At 40.8% G+C, this 13,242-nt stretch overlaps 1 protein-coding gene across 3 annotated transcripts in view; it reads left to right on the plus strand.

The window, feature by feature from the left end:
- The window catches only part of LOC101163560 (insulin-like growth factor 1 receptor), a 50,029-nt gene that overhangs the window by 2,598 nt on the left and 34,189 nt on the right, over positions 1-13,242 (plus strand). For all 3 annotated transcript variants that reach the window (XR_002872994.2, XM_023953673.2, XM_023953672.2), the window contains one exon: positions 8,344-8,907. Coding sequence is in view for 2 of the 3 variants with exons in the window: in XM_023953673.2 (XP_023809441.1) it covers positions 8,344-8,907 (564 nt within the window). In the remaining variant the exon portion in view is untranslated. The remainder of the gene's footprint in view (positions 1-8,343; positions 8,908-13,242) is intronic.

A 13,242-nucleotide genomic window follows, 5' to 3' on the forward strand; every position in this document is an offset into this window, starting at 1 on the left:
GCTTGTCAAACAACCAAACATGTTTTCCCCGTCATAAAAGTTTGCTTCTTTCTCACCTTTGGAAAAATATTTCCGAGCGTGTTTGCCTTTCGGGGCACTGTAACGCGAACAGGAAGGAGGTGAGGAGTAAACAGTCTGCTGGCTGTGGAGTGACGGTGGCTGAAAGAGCCTAAAGGGCACCGTGCTTCCTCTTTTATTGTCTCACGGAGCTTCTGGCAGATTTCCTGCGATTGTGTGTGGACGGGTCTGGGTTGCTGCAGACAGCTCCCAAAAGGTTATCAAAAGCAAATATGATCTGGAAGCTCATCAGAGCTGCAGAGATAAGTCTGTGTGTTCAGTTGTTGGAAATCTCTGTGTGGAAGAAGACTGCCGCCACACCACCGGCGGAGTCTTTACACCGCAGAGATGTTGAGGGCTCGCTCACAGGGCACCAGCCAGGCCGTGCCACCAACGGTATCGACCTCGACTCTTCTGAACCGCAGTCGTCTCCCATGAAAAACTGCTGCAGCGGGGAGGCCTCTGAGGGTAACATGTTCGTCAGTAGCATCACCCACCACCAGGCAGTGGCTTCACACAGACCCAGCATGTTGGAATGTATTAGCAGGTATGCAGCTCGCTGAGGGCTGCTGACACTGTGTTGACGGGTAGATTATAGACACAACCCGCATACTGGTACGCCATGAAGCCACGCCAAAGATCTGCTACAGGAGTAACTTTCTGCAGATCAACAGAGAAAATTCCCTGTTTTTTTTTTTAGATGCACTAAGTTGCATATTTTTCTGTAATACAGAGTAGTTATTCTACTAAATAGTTATTCTGCTCAAGTAGTTATTCTAAAGTAGTTATTCTACTTTAGATTTAAATCCGAACCAAGTGAAGGTGTGAGCATTGACTGCGATTCCAGTTTGGAAAAGTGACACATACTCTTTAATCCATTAACACCGGAGATGTTCCCGGTGGTTCTTAAATAAGATGCGCTCTTTGATGTACCAGAACTCTTCAACCGTTCACCTGATCGACGTGAATCAGCTGAGTCTGACACGGAGAATAGTGGCTTTTTATATGGGCTTTGCTCTGCAACACACCACCAACATGAAGTGTTTGGCGCAAAGCTGCTTTACTCAGATGATGTACGTTAATTGCGTAAACTGTTGAAGAGTTACTTTGCTCGAAAGAATGTCCGCACTGAGGCTAAAGCGCTGGTGTAAAAGGGTTAAATAGAGAACTGCTTTGTTGGCTTTGTTTTCCTGATCAGAGTAATAGGATTTATTTTCTTGAATTAAATACGGTGTAGATTGTTTTTAAGAGAGTTGACAGAGGAACTGGGAAGTCGATGCTAAAAAGATGCAACATAAAATGAGGTTTAAGAAAACTTTCTTCATTGTCCCGCTAACCGATTAAAATCTTTTTGCACAAAATACATGTAATTCATCCACAACAAACTATCTTTGATGAAAAAAACTAGAGATTATTTTTGTATTCTATTGGTCATAGAGGATTTTGGTATTAAGATGTAGATAAAAGTTCATATTTTTCCATTTAAGCTGTCACATATGGTAATGTAAGTGGATCACAATCAAAAACAGTATATGGTTGTTTGTTTTTCTGCAGGAAAACACTTCAAATCAAGGCTTTATTAGGTCATTGAGCTGAACACGGCTCCCTGTTCTTCTATCTACACTGGGAAATTGGTCAGAGGCAGGAATTGTCCATTTTAACGTTTAAGTTTATTTTGTGTGATTCCAAATGTCACAGCACTCCCGTTTTCAACAAAGTAGATGTGCGTCTTTAAATGCATCGAAGTTGAAGAAAAACCCATAACGGCACAAAAGAACTAAAGCTTTGAATTTTAACCTCTTTTGTTTACTTTAAAAGATTGAAAAAAAAGAATATTTGTTGTCTTTAGTGTGCTCAACTATCATCAGAATCAGTGGGTTTTGCAGGAACCACTTATTAACCAGTGCAACTCATAAACTGTGAACTGGTTGATCTCCGGATAAAGCGGGCTGCTTGTTAAAAGCCTCTTCTCACTCATGATCTTCAGATAACGTCTGCATAATGGTGTCATTGTCCGGAGGTGCCTGTTCACACATGTAGCAGGAAGTTGTTCTCACTACTGAAAACGTGTCAATCATGTTGGGACGGGGGGGGGGGGGGGGGGGGGGGGGGGTACAGAAAAATGTGATGCGTGTGAGGGGATGAAAAGGAGGAGTCCCAAAATGACAAGTCAGTGGTGGACGCCTCTGCACAGTTCTGGGAGGAATACGCTGAAGGTTCCAGAAAAATGGACCTTTGTTGTTGAATTGTAACACCTTTATTCTGAAGATGAGCCATGGCTCTTTTATTTTGAAAGCAGCGGGAACATAGTTCTGTTGTTTTGTTCCTCCAGCTTTGTCGTCAGGGAAAGTCATACTAGTACACCACAGTTTTCCAAAAAGTTTTTTTTTTTTGTCTAACAATCAGTTAATGAGAGAATATATTTAAAATTATATCTGGTGAGCTCAGTGTAGGGTTTACTATTGAAAGTGTCACAAGAACGTCACAGTTTTAGACTTGAGCAGCTCTTTAAATGAAAACTAGATCTATCTAGTAGGGTTTTCCCGTTATGACCCAGCTGTGCAACGTCTACCGAGCTAATATTAAGCTTTAACCTGAATGAAAAACTGGCGATGCAGATGTAAACCGGTTTAGAAAATCTGTTGCTTCTCTAAAAATTAGCATTTATCGTTTTAGTGTAAAATCTGCATACTTTAACCAGAACGCCATTATTTATTTGCATTGGGGTTGTTTAGTTTAGCCTGTTTTTTATACCATTTGGAGTGAATAATAGTGAGTCACCTGAACAGGATCCTTCAGTGTTTGTAGTGTTGCTTTCTCCGTCTTGTGCATTTTTGGTGTCTGTATAAATATCAAAAGGACAATTTTTGGTTTTTGGTAAATAATTTATCCTAATTGTTGATGCTTCAGGATCTCAGTGATCTTCATAAAAGCAACCATCTGCAGTTTGAACCAACTCAAATTTAAAAAAACCCTCTGATCATCTTTTGATCCATTTTAGAAGCGTTCCCAGTGGTCTTTTGATTATGATTATTCCCACTCAGACGAGGAAAGCAAAGACGTTACATGTATCTGTTCTGATGCATCAGAATGGAGCAGAGCCGAGGGCTTGTGACCCTCCCAGCGTATTTTCTACCTCACAAATGTGTCATTTTTCAAACTGGATTTTTTTTTTCTGATTTACAATTTAAATAAAGAATTACTCAGACATGCAATTTTGAGCTTAATTTTCTTTATTCATGTCCACCATCATTAAAAAAATGCAACAAGAGCATGCTAAAAACACTGTCTTTAACACCAGCCTAGAAGGTATTTCTACATAAATGCAGGCGTGCCAACAACTTCTGCTTTTAATAAAATAAATCAAAGTTTGTGATGTTCTAATTAGTTAAGGGTTCATAAGTTCCCCTTTCTTTATGTACTTAAATCTCTGACTTCTGAAATGCCAACACTAAAGAGTAAAGCTGGCATTTAACAGCTGGGAATCCATCGTGGTTCCTCAGCGCCTTCGTTTTTGCACCGCAGAGCTTTCTAGGTCAGTTTCAGTGTGATAGTGTGACAACCTGTGAGCAGGTTGGTGTGAGTTTTCCATGACTCAGGGACCACAGGCTGGCGGAGTCTGCGTCTTCCTCGCAGTGATCTGCGATAACCGCCTCTATGCGCCTGTAGCTGCAGGCTGCGCTTTTGTTTAGAGCACCGCAACCAGGTGGCAGAAGAAAATCCAAAGGTAAACACTCTTACTATCATCAGCAGTCTTTTTCCAGCTTGCCTCAAACTTTTCCACATGCAGGTGTGCATTATGAAGAGGCCATGTAGCATAACGCGCTGTTTTATAAAGGCTGCTCTGCTCTACAAACCGTCTTTGTCTCACAGAATCAAAGTCTTCTTGCTATTTTGAGCAAATAACTTCTGAAGAGCTTTAAATAAAAGCAAAGTGGAACAATTCCACTCTTTACTGAACATAAAAGCTAATAAATACACGTTTTTGTAATTTGTTCGCATGAAAGCGCAGAGAAGTGTCTTTGTTGTGTAGCCTTTGATCTGAAGCCAAGACATTTCACTTCTGCTCAGGGCAAATACTTCAATCCACCAGAACATGGAGTAATTCATGTGAACACTTCCTGTGTGTGTGTTGTGGATGAGACTTCGCTCTTTTGTTGTGTCACCAAACTTCTCATGGCCTCCAGTTTATGCCAAACTGTTAAACCTGTATCATGTAGAAAACATCTGGAACTGAATGTTGATGAAGTGAAGTGAAGTGAAAGAACTTTAAGTGGGGAGAAAAAAAACTTTTCAGCAGAACCATGTTGATAAACTACTGTTGGAGGATGAGGGAGCAGATTAACTAAAATACTGGAACATCTACTATTTAAAAAGAAAAAAAAACAATGATGGCTTCTCAGTAGGGTTGTGCCGATGGCCGATGCCACGTCCCCGCCACGCTGCGACACCATAAGCCGCGGTTACATGTGCAAAATATCTTGATCGGATCAATGGTCGGATTAGAATTCAACCGTGTACATGGACCAAGAAAAACGTTTTCCGATTATAACAAATGTTCACATGGGTCACACTGTCGGTCGGAATAAATCATTCGCACATGCGCAGTAGTGTTTATAATACCGGAAGAGGAAACGAGTTCAGCTGAGAGGCTACATACAAGATATCTGGCAGCTCCGTAATATAAGAGACGATCTTCTAAACATGCTTTTATTAATGTTACAGTTTTACATTATGAAGCTCCTGTTTGCTCATCATTTTAATTTTAATCCATGTGGTCAGTGCTTTTTCTGTGAAGAACGGAGCCGAAAGAAGACAGGACTAGGAGAGGCTAACACGCGCTAACAACATTTAGCCTTTGAGGAACATAAATCCATGCGGTAAAATGTTGCAATCTGCATCTTGGCCGAACGTAAATATGTGGGAATAACATCAGCCTTTATTTTGTCGGGACATGACTGGAAACACAAATCCACGTGATTGTTTGAACGGTTTCTAAGGACTGAGCGACATTTCTGCTTTAAGCTCACACACCGCCCCAAAGCCGCTGTGTGAGCTGACGGTCCGAGCTCTGCCCGGACACACACTTTTACCGGAAGACCCGGTTCTCCTGAGTTCGGTAGCTCGTTCACCTAGAGCTGCGGGACGGATCTCAGTCCGAAGTCTCCCACAAATAGCGCATACGTAACAAAGCATCCTCCCTTCCCTTCAAACACAAAGTCCGTCTGCTCTACTCAGAGACACAGTCGCTCGGTCCACTTGACTAATCAAGTGCCGGAGCGGACGACTTCTTTTCTATTTTGTTTTTTTATTTTTTTGTTAAAGTCACTTCCCACAGTTTATACTGGATAATCGCCGATGAGTCATTAGTTGGGAAATAAAATAAATGAAGTAATAAAGTAAAATAACAAATAATAATAATTATATAAGAACGAAAAATTCACCCCCCACCCCCCCGACGATAGCATCGTCCATCCCGATGGTTTACTGCGAACATCGTCTACTGCCAATTTAAGGGACATCGCCCAACGCTACTTCTCAGCACTCCTGGACTGTCTGAAGGACATACTTTTTGGTTGGCCCTGAATTTGGTTAATTTAATTTAAAAGAAAAAAGAGGTAAAAATGTTTGGACCAAGTGGCCCCCGTGATCCCTTCTGCTGACCTGGGACCATGAACATGTCTTAAACCCACTACCAACCTTGGTTTTAGGATTGATAGTGATTTTGAATTGGAGGGCAGATTAGATAAGTAGTGAAGTCCTGTTTTTACCACTTAAGACGACTGGCTAAGGGGAAATTGTTTCTTTCTTGGCAGCATTTAGAGACTTTGATACACGCGTTCATCTCGTCCCGCCTGGACCATTGCGATGGACTTTTGTATGGAGTGAGTCAGTCCTTGCTCTCTCGTCTGCAGCTGGTTCAGAGCGCTGCTGCTGGACTTTTAACGGGTTCTCGCAAAAGAGAGCACAGCACCCTGGTCCTTGCATCACTCCACTGGCTGCCTGTGTTTTTATAGAGATCAGTTTAAATTGTCTTGTACCTTTCTGAGCTTCTTCACCTTTATTCCCCCTCTTGGTCCCTCGGGTCAGCCGACCTGCTGTTCCTGCAGGTATCGAGGTCCAGGAGGAGGCTCAGAGGGGACAGGGCCTCCTCTGTTGCTGCTCCTCCACTGTGGAACAACCTCCCTCTGAACGTTAGAGTTGCTCCCTCACTGTCCATTTTTAGAACCTGTCTTAAACCCATTTTTATTCTCTGGCTTTTAATTTCGTTTCTTTCTTAATTCTTTGTGTCTTTGAGCTGTATTTTGTCATATTGATGCCTGTTTGTTTTTAGTTTTTAAAGATGTGTAGCACTTTGGTTTCAGCTGTAGTTGTTTAAAAGTGCTATATAAATAAAGTTGATCTGGTAAAAACCATCTAGTTGGAAACTACAAGCAAAAGCAGCATGTACCTAGATGGAAAATAAAGAGAATGTGATTGAGGAAAGTGTGAAGATTTATAGTTTAGTTAAGTTAGTGGGGCTCTAATGCTGATTGTAAAATTTAGAATAAAACTGACTCAGAGTAGTCCCTTGCAATAAGGCGATTCACCTTTCACAGTCTTGCTTTTTCTCCTCTCACTGATTGGCTGTAAAGCACTGTCAATCACTCTTCTCCATGCCCTGTCTCCTGCACAGAATGCATTCAGTTTGCCAAATTTAGATCAGATATTTCTCTTTCTATTATTTTTCTACAAAGATTTGAACTTTGAGAATTTAAACGGGGGGAAAAGTGTGAAAATGTTCATGTCTCGTCAGAGAAAAGTCTGTAAAATTTGTAGCGAGGGATTTTACAACCTTAAAACATCTAATTGTGATTGTAAAAAAAATGTTTTTTCCCAATTTTCCCAAATGTCACCAATTTTAGAATATTATTTTTTAGCACAATATTACTCTTGTATATTTTATGCGTGTGTCCCTTCCCATAAGTGAATCTTTTGCGGTTTTGCTGATTTTTTTCTTTTTCACAGTGTATTGGTTTCTGTGTCCTGATTGGCTGTAGACCACTGTCAATCAATCTCTTGTGTCCTGTGTACAATAGAGGTGACATGCTCAGTTTGTCAAATTTACATCAATCTTTGATCATAATCTGATCTTTGTTTTTATTTTTTATTTTACTGAACTTATTTTTCTATGAATGTTTTGAACTTTGAGAGTTTAAACAAGAGAGAAAAGTGTGAAAATATAAAGTGTGTAGTAAGGATTTTTACAGCTTTCAGTAATTGTAAAAAAATAAAGCTGAATACCATGTCGATTTTACATATTGCATTTTTTAGAACGTACTTGCGTGAAAAACAATGGACTACTGTATAGGGAAAAATTGTGTTATTCATTTTTTTTCTTGTGTTTTTTTATTAAAGTTAAAAAAACAAAGAAAGAGCCAATTTGGATTTTATTTTGAAATTAAGTTATGATCCAGGGATCCCAGCTTTAATACAATGCTAGGATTTGGTTGTATGACATCCAGAACTGGACTCTAACATTAGTTACCCCCAGCACTGATACAGCGGTGCTGTGATGTCCTTTAAAATCTTTACTGAAACACTTTATTTCTTCTTTGTTGTTTATCTGTCAGTTTCCTTAAGACCTTAAGAAAGGTCTCTGCTTGGCTGACACTCTTAGATTAGACGCATATCTAACATTTTATCTGTGTAACTTTAATTACCCCTCTTAAATTGAAAAAAATCTGCTTTTGGTGGGTAATGAGAACCTGATGTCCTTAGAGATCCACCAATAATGTGTCGGTAGTTGTTGATCCAGAAGAGCGGGGCTTCCATAGTTCCTCTAAAACTCATATATCATTCATTTTCTGCTTTGTGGGTGCATTTTTTTAATGCATGATATCTTCCGTCTCCTTTTGATGTTGTTTTCTGAAAGCTCAGTAAATCCTTCAAGCAGGGCTCAACACTTTGGGCTTTTGAGACGGATGCGAACTAGAAGAGCAGAGCAATCAAACCTTTATTGGTCTCTTAACCTGAGTTCAAATCAAAGCTGACGCAAGTGTTTATTCTGCCTTGGGTTGAACTAGAAAACAAATATGTTCTGGCAATAAAAGCACAGGTCAAGTGTAATGTCAATATTTAAAGCTTTTTAGTGAACAAACCTGTCATGAACCAAAGGTTTTGTTATCTTGGAGATTTACAAACACTTTCTTTACCCAATATAAGCTCTAAAGTATGGAAACAGGTTTTTCTTTTCTTGAGGAGAGTGTCTATTGAAATTGTAAATTGTCGTTTTTGTCTTTACAGTTTGTGGGCCCAGCATCGACATTGGGAATGACATCAACGAATTCAGGCTTTTGGAGAACTGCACAGTGGTGGAGGGCTACCTGCAGATCCTCCTTATTGGCGACAAAAATAACAACGCCAACCAGGAAGTCTTCCGCTCCCTCAGTTTCCCCAAGCTGACTATGATCACCGATTACCTGCTGCTATTCCGAGTGTCGGGCCTGGACAGTCTGAGCACGCTCTTTCCCAACCTCACTGTCATCCGGGGTCGAAATCTCTTCTACAACTACGCCCTGGTGATCTTTGAGATGACCAGCCTGAAAGACATTGGGCTTTACAACCTGAGGAACATCACGCGTGGGGCCATCCGAATCGAGAAGAATCCAGAGCTCTGCTACCTTGACTCCATAGACTGGTCCTCCATCATGGATGCCGAGTTCAACAATTACATCGCTGGGAATAAGCAGTCCAAGGAGTGCAGCGACGTTTGCCTGGGCGTCACGGAGAACAACCCTCTTTGCAGAAAGGCGATGATCCGGAACAGCTACAGCTACCACTGCTGGAACTCCAATCAGTGTCAGAAGGGTAGGTAGACCCTCACACCCACACTCTGCTCCTGAAACGCACGAAAACAGGATGTTTAAAAGAATAAAGCCAGCATTGTGATTCATGTGAAACTTACAGGAAGTAGTTTTAAGATCAGGTCATTTGAGGGAATTTACTTTGGCATCAAAACACCTTCAGGTGTGAGCGGCATCCTTGCTTGTGTTACGCATGAGTGGACTGAGCAACGTGACAGTTCCCCACTTTTACGTCTTTTTAACCCTTTAACATCGAAGCTTTAGCCAACATTTTTTTTCGACTACCGAAACGCTGCAACTGTTTAAGCAATAACCTTAACTCCAGTGGATCCTGAAGCTTTGCGCTGATATGCAGCACTTTAAAGTAGTGAAGTGATTACGCAATCAACGCAAATTGGCTGATTCTGCCACACAAAAAGCGTCTTTGCGACGTTATGCAACACTCTGTTAGTATTGACGCAAACTGGATACACAGAATCAGCAGATTCACATTGTTTGCGCAAACGGCTGAAGTCACTGTACGTCAAAGAGCGTTATTCAGGTTTTATTGGTGACATATCCGGTGTTTAAGGGTTAATATTACATTTTAGGCCTTTTTTATCATGAAAGTTGTATTATTTTGGAAGAAGTGAAAGGACACGGCTGTACTGCAGGCACTCTTCCTGTTTTTGTTTTTTTGGACAGGAGTGGTAGAGCGGAACGATTTGATAAGCGACTGTAGCCGCTACCTGTTACCTCAGGAGTCTTTCTGACTCAACGGAAAGACGGTCTCTGCAGATTTGGTGTTTTTAGGAGTTCATGAAACCAAAACAAAGATGTGGATTCAGAATGTTGTTTTTAAATTCAAACATGTTCGTGCAATATCTGTTTTTGTTCACTAAAACAGAAAAACATGATGTAGAACATTGAGTCCACGTCAGATGATGTGGGTGTGTGTTGTTTCTGTGGTTGCTGGTGCGGCACTGCAGACTCAGCATATTGATGGCGTCAGTCGTGCGACATAAAGCTGGGTCAGAACTTGCCTGAGTCGGGTCAGCATTACAGATGTGCACACAGACAGTCTGCATCCTTAACCTCGGTTAAAGAGAACCTGTTGTATATTCACATACATGTGGAAACGGGTGAAGCATATGGTGGCAATGACATGCAAGTGCGCTTGCAAACGCATGCATTTATGCTTTCCAATTCTTGATGTTGATTTGGTCTTTATGAACAAAGTTCAAGAAGCAGAATGCACTTTTCTTTTTGCATTAAGGTTGCAGTTCTTCACACATTATGGTGAATTAGACAGGAAAAACGTGCAACCTGTAGGTCTGTTGCAGTATATAAAGTATTATTAAAAACTTCTTAGACAATTTAAAGTTATTGGAATGATCTTAATTGGATTATAAAATGGATCTGCTCTGGATTGTAAATTGGCGCTTTATGAATAAACTAAATTGAATTCAAAGCTTTTTTTAATTTCTTAATTTTTATGGAACAGATGTTGACTCCTATAGTATGAAGTTTAAATAACTCCACTGAAAATACATCCAGATGAAATGTAGTTACCCACCTGGATCACACTCACTTCACCTTCCTGTTTGGCTGCTACAGTAAGAAAATCTTTCTACTTGGGTTTCATGTTTATGAAAGTTTATAATGTAGTCTCACATTATTTATTTCCATAACGTCTGTTACTTATATGATCTCAGTCTGGCATTTGAATAACGGCACATTTTTCTATGTACTTATTTCATTTAGGAATGTTGAAATTGTTTTGACCTGTTAGTTTTTATTATCATTTGAAGGAATGGCTAGAAGAATCCTTTTTTTTTTTTTAGCTTGCACATGTTTAGAGTCCCGTTACACGGTTCATACGTTTGACTGAAGTGGTCGCACAATCTACATAATTCTTGATGGTGCGACCGAGAAGAACTGTAGATCACACCATAAGATACACATTAAATGGAAAATGCCGTTTACTCTTATAGCGCTTTTCCTCGAAGGCCCAATGCGCTTTACAGTCACAGACCCACTCAGACACTGATGGGGGAACACTGACGCTAACCTTCCACCAGAGGCAAGGTGGGGTTCAGTGTCTTGCCCAAGGACACTTCGACATATGGGCGGGCAGGCAGGAATCAAACCTGCAAACTTTTAAACAGAATTCAAATGCCCCACAGCCCCACATTAAGCCCACACAAGGGTGTAAACCAGAGGTGGGCAAACCTTTTGACTCTTGGGCCTCAGAGGGTTCTAAAATTTAACAGAAAGGCCGAAAGAGGCGCAGATGTGGGCCGTGTTTGGTAATCCACCCTAGAAAAGAAAGGAACAACATGAAATCTGGATGAAAACACGCTTTCGTTTTGATTGATAACCAAGCATTTTGGAGTTTTATTGCAAACCCGTAACTTTTATTCTAATTTTAGTGCCAGTATCACCAGTGGGTTGATGTCTCTCAGAGAAAAACCCAAACTTCGAGAAATGTTGCGTTGGAATCGGAAAAATTACTGTCCAACTCTGAAAACACATGAACGTCAGAAAAACGACAAGTCTTCCAACACCACATGAATGCAGAATAACTTTCTGCACCTAAGCAAAGGTCACTTTATTTGTAGACACCAGAATGTCTTGGAAAATAAAACATTAATATGGATTTTAAATGTCATTTATTTCATCTTGGTAGGCCAGATTAGTTTAATGGGCCACATGTGGCCCCCGGGCCATACTTTAGCCCACGCCTGGTCTAAACCAATAGTAATGTTACCTTTGGTGATATTTGTGCTTTTGACAGCACAAAGAAAGGACATTAAAAGAAAGAAAGAAAAAGAAGAGGTGGAGAATGCAAATGGAGGAAGTAATGTCATAACTGCTGTATTTTACTTAGTTTACTGCCAGTAAAATAATATTTACTGTTTGTTTTAATTGTGAGTTTCGGTGCACAGAGCAAAGGAAGAAGACAAAATGGGGGGGGGGGGGGGGGGGGGTCATTGAGATTTAACAATATAAAAGTCCTTGTGAGGTTGATAATAAAACCAAAATCTAACTTTCTGCTGAACATTTTGTAAACTATATAAAATCCTCTGAAGTGTTTTCATGTCCAAGAGAGCAGATCGACCTGTTTCCTGGCTCAGATGCACGATAGTCCATAATATAAGGCTCAGCGTTTCCTATAAAGACTGTGGGAAAACGACGGCTGCCAATGGTACAAATGATGGGTTCTAATGAAATTTAAATTGAAACGCTGAAAAAAGTTTTTTATAAAGCATCAACAAAACAGATTTCATGCTGGAGTGTCCCCCCTGACCTTCAGCAGCAGCAAATGACCCGCACTTTTTTTAATGCGAAGTGACCCTGTAAAAACTGAATGCAATGTGCCTGAAAATGGGGGCGAACTTGACTTTATTGTGGGTGAACCTGAGGGAAAAGTTCAGTCCTCCGACGCAAGAAGTTAGTCTAGGGTTCTGCTTTACTTCATGTGTAATTCAAGAAAAAGGAAAATTGTTTCATGGATATTCTTGGGATGTGTTGACATGACTGCATAGTTCTGGCCAAAGCTTTCTCTTATTTATTTGCTCAGATTATCATTATCATTACACCTGCTCTGAGTTACCACAGTCAGTCACAGAATTCCCTCCCTCCTGGTGGGAACTTGTGTTTCGCAAACTTTCCTTACAAACAGGAACGCTTGAAATTACGAAGATACTTCAGCCGTGTACTTGGCTCCAGAGGGAGTGCTGGGAAGAACAAGCTATCCGTTTCTGCCCCCGCTGTCTTAAAACCAAATTGATTTCCAACAGCAGGAGTACGAGTGCTCGGCCTGCAGAGGCTACATTCTTCAACTATTTATTAGGTAATTTATTGGAGAAATCTGGCGGTTTTAAAGCCAGACGTCATTAAAGCCAGGAAGGCTAATAGCCGGAGTGTTTGAGGTCGCTGACCAAATGGTGCTCATTACCTCTGAACAGGCTCTGGCTGCTCAACTATATTACCTTCATATAATAGATCTTGAAACTTGCTACTGTGTTTACTTTAATATTCTGCAGCCGTAGAGGAGCGTGTGGTCGCCAGTGTTAATCGCCTGCAGCAATACGGCTCCGGATCCGGTAATTTGATCTGGGATCCATTGTTTAAATGTGTGTGAGACTGAGAGCGCCACAGTCAACTTCTACTCACAGGCATTTTATTTCCAGACCCAGTCACCCGACGGATCGATACAAAGGGAAGAGAACTGAGTTTATTGAGTTTATATCAGGACATGCCTTTAGACTGCACACATTCATAAAAGTGACGGGAAAGAGGAGCGTCAAAGCTTTATTTATATCTGCGGGGAGGTCTCCTTTTAGCTGTGGTGAGG

Source organism: Oryzias latipes, chromosome 3, assembly GCF_053564925.1.
Source record: "Oryzias latipes strain Hd-rR chromosome 3, Olatipes_Hd-rR_3.1".
In the NCBI taxonomy this organism is placed as follows: domain Eukaryota; kingdom Metazoa; phylum Chordata; class Actinopteri; order Beloniformes; family Adrianichthyidae; genus Oryzias; species Oryzias latipes.